A 12,305-nucleotide genomic window follows, 5' to 3' on the forward strand; every position below is an offset into this window, starting at 1 on the left:
GGTCTGTTCCACAGTTTTCCCCTGGCTTTTTCTGACAGATGATATTGAGCTTTTCCATTGTATCTTTCTACAGATGTAATCAGTTTGATTCCTGTGTATTCCATCTGACTAGATCCACGCATATAGTCACTGTTTATGTTGTTGAAGAAAGGTATTTGCAATTAAGAAGTGAGTGGTCTTGAAAAATTCTATCATGTGATCTCCAGCATCATTTCTATCACCAAGGCCATATTTTCCAACTACTATTCCTTCTTCTGTGTTTCTAGCTTCTGCATTCCAATCACCAGTAATTATCACTGCATCTTGACTGCATATTGGATCAATTTCAGACTGCAGAAGTTGGTAAACATCTTCAATTTCTTCATCTTTGGCCTTAGTGGTTGGTGCATAAATTTGCATAATACTGGTATTAACTGGTCTTCCTTGTAGGGGTACGGATATTATCCTATTGTACTTCAGGATAGATCTTGAAATGTCCTTTTTGAGGATGAATGCGACACTAATCCTCTTCAATTTGTCACTCCTGGCAGAGTAAATCATATGATTGTCTGATTCAAAATGGCCAACACCAGTCATTTCAGCTCACTAATACCTAGGATGTTGATCTTTATGAGTTCCATATCATTTTTGACGACTTCCGATTTTCCCAGATTCATAACTCATACATTCCACTTTCCGATTATGTATGGATGTTTGCAGCTGTTTCTTCTCGTTTAGAATCATGCTACATCAGTAAATGAAGGTCCCAAAAGCTTGACTACACCCACATCATTAACTCATCTTTTGAGTGCCTTCCAACCTGAGGGGCTCATCTTCCAGCACTATATCAGACAATGTTCCGCTGCTATTCATAAGGTTTTCACTGGCCAATTTTTTTCAGAAGTAGACCTCCAGATGCTTTTTCGTAGTCTGTCTTAGTCTGGAAGTTCCACTGAAACCTGTTTACCAGGGTTCACCCTGCTGGTATGTGAAATACTGGTGGCATAGCTTCCAGCATCACAGCAACATGCAAGCCACCACAGTACGACAAAATGACAGATGCCTAGGGACAGAAGTAAGTAAATGTATACTATTATATTCTTGCTAGACTGCGATAGTTCCAAATAGCACTTAAATAAATTATACACGTACATATACAAGAATGAATACTTTTCATCCATTAGAATGAAATAACTCTTTCTACTAGTTAAATATATATTTCAGAGGGTTTTCCAGTGTGTGCACTCAACGGAACATAACATCATTTTAATTTTACCTTGCTGTATGATTATGAGGTCTTGGCGATACTGCCTTTTATTTGGGTAGTCTGTTTGACATTCTGAACTTTACCCAAAGGTAGATTTTCAAAATGTGATGATAGAATGCAAAACAAGATCCCTAACTGTCTCATCAGGGAATGGTTGTCTTCCTCGGTTAGAAATTATAGCTTAAATATTACTTCATTTAGAAGAAACATTTTAGCGGTAACTTTAAATATGAGTCATTGAAGTGAGAATGTACTTTGGTGAAAGCTATGAATTTCTAGCCTCTGCACAGTGCTACCGACATAGTTATAATGCCTCTGCCTTGGAATATATATAATCTGCTTTTAAAGTAACGGGATGTGGCATTTTCAAGAATGTAAAACCAAATCAATCACTCTCTCAGGAACTTGTAAAATTTTAAACGCCTAATATAGCTGGCATATGGTAGAGATGAATAATATTAAAATACATCTGATACACACAGGAACATAGGCCAATACTATATTGTGGTGTTTTGGTAAAGGTTTGGCCAATATAATAATTGATGCATAACACATGGATATGGTCTATCTATTTAACTATCTGTCTGTCTGTCTGCCTGTCTATTTATCCATCACTTCTCTGTTCATCTATTGATCTATCTAATTATCTATCTAAAGATCTCCACACATACCAATACGTCTTCCTGCCAGTCTATACCACAAAGTTGTTAGCACAAGGAGTCCTGGTGACAGAATGGTTAAGCGCTCAGTTGCTAACCAAAAAGTCAGTGGTTTGAACCCATCAGTGTCTGCATGGGAGAAAAGAGCTGGCAATCTGCTCCAGCAAAGATTACAGCCTAGGAAACCCTATGAGGCATTTCTACTTTGTCATATAAAGTGACTGAGTCAGAATCGACTTGATAGCACACAAAAACAACAACAGTCGTTAGCACACATACAGAATTCACATTTGTCATTCTAACTCCTAGAATGGAACTATAGGTGAGACTCCTTCTGGCTCAAAATACGATTCCATGTAAAACTCCCATTATTCACTTCTCCCTGCAGAGTACATCATGGACCTTTTCTGAAGAAGTTCCAAGGAAGGAGATGAGGAATAATAGAAATATCAGTTTAGAGGAGTTTGTACAACAATAGTTTGGCCATGCTGTAATCGATTGACTGATGACTCAGCCATGGATTGTCATTAGCAAGGAAGGCAACATTACTGGAAATTTTCATGGGTATGGGGAAATCTGACGTTTGATTGGGAAGAAATATTCCAAGAGAGGCCAGAAGTGACTCTACCTTGATAAAAAACTAGAGAAAAAGAAAGCAAAGATGGTGGTCTTTGAGAAGAAAAAGAGACTGTACTACATCAAGAAAAATTTTTTCTCCCCTTTTCTTCCAATATGAATCAAACGGAAGTCTATGGATGAATTCACTCTTAAGTTCATTCAATGAATATTTAATGAGCATCCACTATGTGCTTGCACTGTTCCAGGTGCTAGAATGGAAATGAATAGTAAACTGTAAAGTTATCAAGGGAGCAAGACCCACAGCTGAGGAAAGACAAATGGGAATTGTCTCAGGGTTTGAATGAATGGAAAAAAACATAGAGCTGGTGAAGGGCAAGGTTTCACTTAAGACAGGCTACTGGGAAGCCAAGCACAAGAAACTCCCAGTCTCATACACTCCAGGAGAACAGGGGAAGATTCTCTAAAAGGAATATTGGAAACATGAGGAATTCATATTTCTTGGACTATTCAGTGATTTAATGCTTCTGTTATTTTTATCTTAAATAAATATTTTCTTAGGACAGCTTGATAAGAGTCTAAGCAGAATGACTAGGGATATTATGCCTTCTAGCACTTTAGATATTCCCAGGAATTCGGGGCATGGTTTAGGGAGAGGAGACTATGACAACAAAAGAAAATTCCACCAAATGAATCATGGGAAACTTAGTAAAAAGGTAATACAGAAATAATGTTTCTAATTTCCTTGTGTCAAGACAGTATAAAAGATTGTTTCCCCAAATAATGCGGAATCACTTGAGTAAGTTTTCAGTCTTACAAAGGTTTATTTTGAAGGATGAAACCAATTTCATGTGTAAGTTAGGATATATCTGACATAGAAATAAGCAACATTATTTCACAGCAATTACTATAAAAGACCGATGAAATATAAGGAGCAGTGGTTAAGTTTTTTCCAGACATCTCCTCTTTCCCCACTGGAGCTCTCTATATTCCAAGACCCTGAAGCACTTGTCTTTTCCGACAGGTTTCAGGAAAAAAGAAGGGATTCTGAAGGGGTTAAATAAGAATGTTGTCTTGCATATCAAGATGGTATATCAATAATTATAATTTCATGTGATTGATTACTGAACTGGTGATGTTATATACATTCCAGAAAACTTTAATAACATTTGTGGTTGGTTAAGGTATGACATTTGTATTTAATTCTACTGTAGCCACGGAACCCGTTACCTTGATACCATTTGCCTATGAAACATTTTATTAGACTTCTTTTATTTCAGCTCATGGGCAAATTCCAGGACTATTACCCACCATTAATTCCTATATTTAAAAATTATTCTATAAAACCATGGATTAAGTTTTAGACCAAAGCTGAAAAGAAAATATTAAGAGCTATTTTACTGAGCACATTTTCCCAGGTACTGTGGATAAGTACAAAGTAAAATTTATGTATGTTCCCAAGGAGTTTGCTGTGTTTAAAGACTAATATTACATAGTTTATGTGGTATAAAAATGTAATTTAATGAACACAACTAGCTTACTGTATTATCATGGAAGTACTAACACCTAAAGAATTATCCCCAACCATGTATGTAGAGTCCTTTGGTAAGTAAACTTGTATATTACAAAGTAGTTTTAGGATATTGCATTAAACTCTTGAAACTTGAAAGAGTTAATTCAGCCTTGAGAGGTACCATACTTTTTTAATAGAAAAAAATTAAATACAGGTAAAAAATGAATTATATAATATCTTTCCGTCAGCATTTCCATTACCCTTGGCCTTCCAATGTTAATCTCTGTCTAAAGTAGAGACATATTAAATGTACTTATCACACTTAGAAAGAATGATTAAATTAATCTTGTACTATTGAAGCCCTTGGATGCTAACCAACAGGTCAGCAGTTCGAATCCATCAGCTGTTCCTTGGAGACCTTATGGGAGAGTTCTACCCTGTCCTACAGGGTCATTGTTCTATTGCTTTGACTTTTATAACAGTACGTGATTTCTTACTTGTCTTCCACCTGCCACACTAAAACAACAATTGTCTTCCCAAAACAGCCCATTATCACATCCTGTCTCTCACACAGACACAAATACACATACACTCACAACCACCCCAAAGCCTTTAGGGACTCTGATGCCATAATGCTCACAAATAACATAGTGAGGGTCTATCCCTTCAGGGCATGGCCAAAAGTTGCATTAGAGGTACAGATTGAGTATAGTCATCTTCACAGTTTTTATTTGTGTGCTCCCTAAAATAATTTTGAAAATCTATATGTCCCCATGAAGCTTTTTAAATCGTCATCCAAAATCTGTATTGCAGGTTTAAAGAGTTGCAACAAATGTAATACCTGGCATATTGTAGATACTGACAGTAAAATAAAATATTACATTACTTTTAGAAATGTTCAATAAAATAAAAATCTAAAATTATAATGATATGCTATCCATTATTATCCATTTAAGAACACATGAGGAAGTTTTTCTTTAATAATTGTTAAGTTTGTCGTTGGGTTTCTTTCTCCTAAACCTGTATTTGTATTCTAATTCCCTCACAGAAATTTATGCAAATATAATACATATTTATGACTTGAAATCTCTAATAATGGCTCTATCATTTGTGCAACAAATACATGTATGTATATCTAAATTATTTCTTTTAATTTCCATGTCTGTAAAGCTCCAAGGGCTAACATTTTACTCTAGACTGAATTATCAGTATAATTATTATTTGTACTAAATTGACCCAAATAACACAGATATATAAACTTCAATAAATAATTAAAATTTAAAAGTAAAATTTTATGGGAAATTTTTCTCTTAATGAAATGGTGGGATTATTTCCCCAATTGGTTCATAAATCATTGGATGAATAGGACTTATGGGTAGAGTCATTCTGCATCAATTCTTTTCATTTTTATGGAGCATGTATTAAGAAACATTATTCAAACAAATGAGTAGCTGGGAATGTAAAGAATGCTGTTGTAAATGTATCTATCACACAACTTTTGCTAGTTCAACTTCCCACAGGTTTACAACTCCTTGATATCAACCACAACAATTCGCCGTGCAACCCCACCTTTAATCAATGCAATTTTCCCATCACCTTTAACATCCCCCCTTCCCTCCCTCCCACCCATGGTGACCACTAATAAACTTTGGTTGCTATACATTTGCCTTTTCCTGTCGTTTTATATAAGTGAGGTCTTTACAGAAGCAGATTGCCAGATCCTTCTCTTGCAGAGCCACTGGGTGGGTTTGAACTGACATTTCGGTTAGCAGCCAAGCACTTAACCATTGCGCCACCAGGGCTTCTTATAGGCAATAAGGAGGAACAAAAATTCAGGGAAGGTGTTTTGTTTATTTATTTATTTTTAAAGAATTGGGAAGACATGAGAACTAAAATTTCTCGTGACAAAATAGAGTAGTACATAAGTACAAAATGACAATAGTTCTTTATACAGTATAGCGGTTTTCAAAATATTTCAATATATATGATCTCATTTGAAACTTGGAACTACTTGAAATTTGCATTTCACTTCTGGGCACTGAAGTAAGAAAGTCATGCAATTAATGTATGGTGAAGACTAGAATAGGAGCAAGTGTCTTGACTTCAATGTTGGAACCAATAGAGTATACCTATAAACCAAGCAAAACCAAACCCATTGCCCTTGAGTCGATTCTGACTCATAGCGACCCAATAGGACAGAGCAGAACTGGCCCATAGGGTTTCCAAGGAGCGGCTGATGGATTCGAACTGCCGACCTTTTGGTTAGCAGCCAAGCTCTGAACCACTGTGCAAGCCGGGTTCCAGAGTATACCCATAGAAGCATACATTTTTGAATTTGTGGACTATGTGAGTTGACATGGGTTAATTTAGAGGATTCTGGTTTACCGCGCCAGCTTTGTCTATGTAAAAATATGCAAACACTGCAGTTTGGTGCTATCTGTCATGTTCATTTACTATAGCTATTAACTGGAGCCAATAAACAAGTGGGTGGTTAATATCCTCTTTACCCTCAGGAAAAGGAGAGTTTCAATATCATTTGCATTTCTAAATTGAAGTACTCAGCACAGTAAAAGTCTCTTTTTTAAAGCAGGGAGCATTGAAGACTGGTAAAAAAATAACTGATCTAATTTAGACGCTTCTCAGACATAAATCATGCCCCCAGAAAATGACTTATTTTGAGAGGGTATGCAGTTTTCTTTGAGAAAGTGACACCAGAAGAGGTAGACACAGATGAGCTGGATAGAACATGATGGGAGTAAAATAATACACCAGCCTAAACTCCTAGGGCTCATTTTTGTAGCTGCTTATTCTGGCAAAGAACTGCGAATACATGCTTACTGCAAAAAGCGCAGCGTCAAAGGAAGTCCAGGTGAGGAAACTGAGTCCCAGAGAACTTAAGTGACTTATTTATGTCATGTGGCAGATTGGTTAGTTATACAACTAGGGGAAGACTTCATGTCTCCTGATGTATTTTCCCACCATACATGTTGCTACATTCAAGTTTCCTGCCTTGCAAAGACTCAGCATCCACAGACTCTACACTATAGCTTTTAAAGTGGAGAGAAACTTAAAGATTGGAACAAGTAATGGGTCTGGACAATAAGTGAAGAAGACAAGAGAACAATCTGTTTTCAAAGAGGTTGCTATTGTATGCAGGTCAGAAACTGAAATGGCCTTCATAAACTAGTATGTCAACGTTGACATATTAAAATGTAAGGCAACTGGGACATAATTCTACAAATCCATTTTCTATAAACAGAGGTGAAAAGTATACCATATATATAAATATTTCAACCTTAATAAAAATCAATTTCATCTGAAAATTCCAAAGTCATTTCCCATACTTCTTTAAATCCCAATTCAATTGTATGGTCTAATTGGGCTAATGGAGTTCGTAGTTTGTGTAATTTCATTGTCTATTCAGATTTATAGAGCCAAAGACCAACATGCATTGTATCAAACCTTAGCCTGACTTTGCTCCTCCTGGTTATTGCATTTTACATTGCGATATAGTAAGAAGTCAAACTATACATAAGAATTTTCATTTAAAAGCTGACTTCAGGTTTTCTTTATTAATAAATCCAGTAAGAAGAAATGCAGTGAATAATTGTGAAAAAAAGTGCATTACATAACCATTTATTTGATCATTATAAGGCTTTCCTTCAATATATATATTTTAAAAAAAAAGAATTAGGTCCAATTAAAAATATTCCCATGCTGTGGTGTGTTCTAAGTGCTGTTTGTCAACTTGCCAACCCAGTTCTTGCATTTTGAGGCATGAAAAGGGGGTGGAGGGACTGGAAATGGTGTAGTGCCTGGCTGGGTTTCACCATGGTGAAGAGGTTGTGGTAAACTTCATCCAGTAAGTCAGACACTGAAATCCACAGGTGGCACAAATGGTTTGCGCCCAACTGCTAACCTAAAGGTTGGTGGTTCAAACCCACCAGTGGTAACATTGAAGACAGGCCCGGCTCTCTGCTTCACCTAAGGTGACAGTCACAATCAAAAAAACCCTATGCAGCAGCTTTGGTCTGTAACACGTGGGGTCATCATGAGTCACGGTTGACCTGACGGTAACTAAGAACAACAACACAGGCATTGACGCTACCCGTCTAGTGTCCCTTTAATGACACAAAATGAGTCGAGATGCAAATAAGAGAAAAATGCGCAAACTTAATTTTTGACCTTCTCTGTACTAATAATACACGCTACATTTATCTGTGCTATAGATAAAAAATTCCTCTCCAAAGCAGTATTCTCTACAGACCAGGGCCCAATCTATCAGCAAAATGACACGGAGGAAAAAATGAGATTACTTTATGGAAATGTTGGAATGATTAATGCAATTTTGCCAATGGGATGCTAAGTTACACGGAAGAAAGAGATCCTGGCACTCCTCTATTTATTCTACTTAACAAGCCGGTCCATTCGTCAGTCTGTATCCTTGATTTTGCGTACTATTAGCAGTAAAATGACAAACCCACCAAGGGGAAATCCGTCGGTGTTCAGGGCAGAGCAGAACACAGATTTGAAAATTTTAAACTCTTTCCAGCCCCAAAAGTGGACTTGCAGAGAAACGCACACAGTCTGTATTGAAGCCTCTGAATTTGGAATCAAATAAGAGATATTATGATGGCTTAGGGGTAGAATTCTTGCCTTCTATGTGGGAGACCTGGGTTTGACTCCGGGCCAATGCACCTCAAGGGCAGTCATTACCTCTCTGTCTAGAGAGGCTTGCGTGTTGCTATGATGCTCAACAGGTTTCAGTGGAGCTTCTAGACGAGGAAGAAAGGCCTGGCTATCTACTTCTGAAAAATCAATCAATGAAAACCCTAGGGATCACAATGGTCTGATGCCATTGTGTATGGGGTTGCCATGAGTCAGGGGCTGACTGGAGGGCAGCTAAGAACAAATTATACCAAAATGTCTATGATCTTTATGATCTTTAGAACTGGCTTAACTTTTATTCTACACTTTACCACAGAAAAGTGGACTGTGCCTGCGTTCTCCTTTTCGTATCATGTGATCTTTTCTCGAGTATCAAGAACGTTTGAATTAAAGAGTAGATTGCATGATGGGTAGATTAAATATCTAACACGCATAAGGTAATACAATTCTGGTTACTGCCTTACCAAAAAGCCAGTCTTATTTTCTCTACTGTGTCTTTAAAGAGACAAGCTGGAACGATATTTTAATCGTTTTTGCTTATCCCAGTCAAAGAGACACAGTCCATCTGTCTCAACCCACCCTCTAATTGCTCACTGAGAGCAATGCTCCTCTGTGTGATGTTGACACTTTCCTTGATTCTGACTGAGCTCTATTGACGCAGTTGTCATGTTCCAGCAGCGTCTCTCACTCACATGGCAGACTTACAATGTTCAAACTTCTTAAAGTTCTTAAACTTATAATTAGGCTATGTGCTCAATTTTTACACAAACAGTTCAGCATCTAAGTTTCTACATCCACCTCTGACACACTACCTTCTTGGCAGGTTCCAATTATTCTTTATTGACTGGAGTTGCCAACATTGGAGAAAGCACACGCTGCTTGCTTAGCTGTGACTTGTTATTGACCACGGTTGCCAACACTGCAAAAGGAGCCTGTGGCTTAGTTGGCGGTGACTTCAGACCATTTTCCTTCACAGCTAGACGTGAATTATTCACTTGTCTTTTGTCAATTTTTGCCTCTTTCAAGATGACTGTATTGTTGTTGATTTCATTTAACTGTGTAAATCGGAAACAATAGCAGGATCCTACCAGATGCCCATTGAAAGAAGTGATTTTTCATTAGTGCTTTGCAAAGCCACTTAGAGGAGATTAGAGCACTTTAAAATTGTCCTTTTCCCTTTTTTCAGGCTTGAATAGGATATTCTCAGCCTCAATTGAGATATCTCAGGGTCAGCCTCTACAAAGGGCCTTTGAGATCTACGTGCTTCATTCAGTTCTCCCGTTAACTAGAGACAAAAGTCTTTTGCTAAAATTTTAAGATTTGCTAAGTCTTTACATGTTTCAAGACAGCAAGAACTTTTTCCCCTTCTGAATACACATGTAACTAATAAGAACCATCAACGGAATTCAAGGTTCTCAAACTTTTCAATACCAACAATTCTTTTTGCTCTCTATCACTACTCGACTGAAATGTGTGTGTGTGTGTGTGTGTGTGTGTGTGTGTGTGTGTGTATAATCCCAGAGTAAAGACAGTGTAGAACAGATAGAGATGCAATTTGTACAAGGAATAAACCCTTTTGTGGTAAGTCAATGAAATGCTGTGGTCCACTGTTATCATGGTATAACTCTAGCTATCCTGAGTACAAACTCGAGCTGTGTAACTTACAAGATATTTTGAATAAACCTTAATTCCTCTGATAGATGGGTCATGCTAGAGACTTTTCTACATAAGGGAACATTATCTTCCCAAGTCTGAGAAAATCACAAGCAAAACCAAACATTTACAGGTTGTTGACATATATTAAATGGGAAAGCAGTGAGGCTAAACTTCTCACAATATAATTGTCAACTTGGTTTTTCCCCTTTTGATAATTTGTCCAAAATTCTAATTTATATGTGGTTCACAGAAATTTAGGAGTCTGCACATACTGGGGGAAATTAGAGAACTTCTATAATCATTGTAGGGACACTCTACATTTCTTTGCCTCTTTCCTTTTCTCATACACTTCCCCGCTTCTGGAATACCCTGTTATACATGCCCATCTTTTTGACTCCTACTAACTCTTCTATGAAGACCCAAAGTAGATGTGTTGACAGTAAGTTCCATGAAGTCAGAGATCCTAATTTGTTTTGCTCATTACGGTATTCCCAGCAACTGACAAATAATTGGTGCTCAATTATGTTTGCTAAATAAATTACTGAAAGTAAAATCACTTTTGAAATCCATTTAACCCAGATGTTGGTATATTTACCATTCCATATTACACTGAAGGGACTTGTGTATTTGTATTAGTATAAACAATAAACCCTTCGAGGCCAACATCGCTGCTGTCTTTCTGTAAAAAATCATGGTAATGTTTAGCACTGATGTGGGAATTTAATAAATTTTATTTTTATTTGAACATCTTCTCTATCTTCTCTGTATAGCAATGAGGTGTCAACCTATGGATATACAATTTCATTCAGAGTTGGACAATTGGGTCTTAGGGGTTGGGAATGATAGTGAGACCAAGAAAAGGTGCTTATGATGGAGCATCATCATAATATGTCTACAAAACAGGCCTGGTAGAAACTTAAAAGGGTACTTCAATTCAGTTATAATAAAGGTAATCACTTTGCATTCACACAGCACTTTGTGGCCAAAATGAATTGCAAAGCAATTTGCCAGTTTTACAAAGGACCACTTGGCTTAGTCTCAAAGAATGTCTTCTGGGTAGGACTCTGCAGCTGTTCAGAAGTGCATATGGAGATGCCAAAGAGCTCGTTTTCTGACCTGAGAAGGGGATATGGGCTTATGAGAACTGCCTGGGGAATGGCACACTTCCCTCAGGCTACCTGGTCCTGCTCAACCTAGGGGCCCTTCTCTCTCTGGTAAACTCTGTCAGATCTGAGAACTGGGGGAAGGGTTCCTGTTCTCCTTAAAACAGGCGTATTGCCCAGCTTGGAAAGAAGAAATAGGCAAAGTAATTGATTTAGTACCCGGGGGACAACATAAATCATTACAATTCAATGCAAGAAACATTTATTGAACACCTCAGGAAAGTTATTTAAACTCTCTAAGCCCCAGGTCCTTACTTGAAGAATCCTTTCCTCAGAAGTTGTTGTAAAGATTAAATGAGAAATGAGTGTAAACTATTTAGCATATAGCACACCACACATCACATGTATCTGGCATTATTTTTATTCTTATCGTTACTTCCATATCTTACCTATTGCTATGTATAATTGAAACAAGATAATTACAGTTCCTTTTCAGATTTTTTTCTTAAAAGTCATTATATATATACATATCTTTACATTTTTATGACTATAAATATCTTCAACGATGCCGTCAGATTGTTTTTATAAATGCAAGGAGAATTGTTCAACATCTGTCATGGCAAAGCTTGTATACCCTAAAATTCTTATATAAGCATCACCATTCACTGATATTACATGAAGGATTACATTTCAAATTTAATGAGAAAGAATTATGCCTGCATTTACACAGGTCTAACTACGTAGCACCCTCTTCAAATTGTACATTTCATGGCACAATTAAAGAAACCCCAAGATAATGGGTTGTTGTTGTGTGCCCTTGAGTCAATTCCAATTCAGAGACACCCAATATGACAGAGTAGAACTGTCCCATAGGGTTTCCTATA

General features: G+C 37.1%; 1 protein-coding gene across 1 annotated transcript in view; it reads right to left on the reverse strand.

The window, feature by feature from the left end:
- Positions 1 to 12,305, reverse strand: part of GPC6 (glypican 6) — a 1,259,037-nt gene that overhangs the window by 414,123 nt on the left and 832,609 nt on the right. The window contains exon 5 of the mRNA XM_012554142.2: positions 1,230 to 1,259. Within this exon, the coding sequence (XP_012409596.1) occupies positions 1,230 to 1,259 (30 nt within the window). The remainder of the gene's footprint in view (positions 1 to 1,229; positions 1,260 to 12,305) is intronic.

This window comes from Trichechus manatus, unplaced genomic scaffold, assembly GCF_000243295.1.
Source record: "Trichechus manatus latirostris isolate Lorelei unplaced genomic scaffold, TriManLat1.0 scaffold00013, whole genome shotgun sequence".
NCBI lineage: Eukaryota > Metazoa > Chordata > Mammalia > Sirenia > Trichechidae > Trichechus > Trichechus manatus.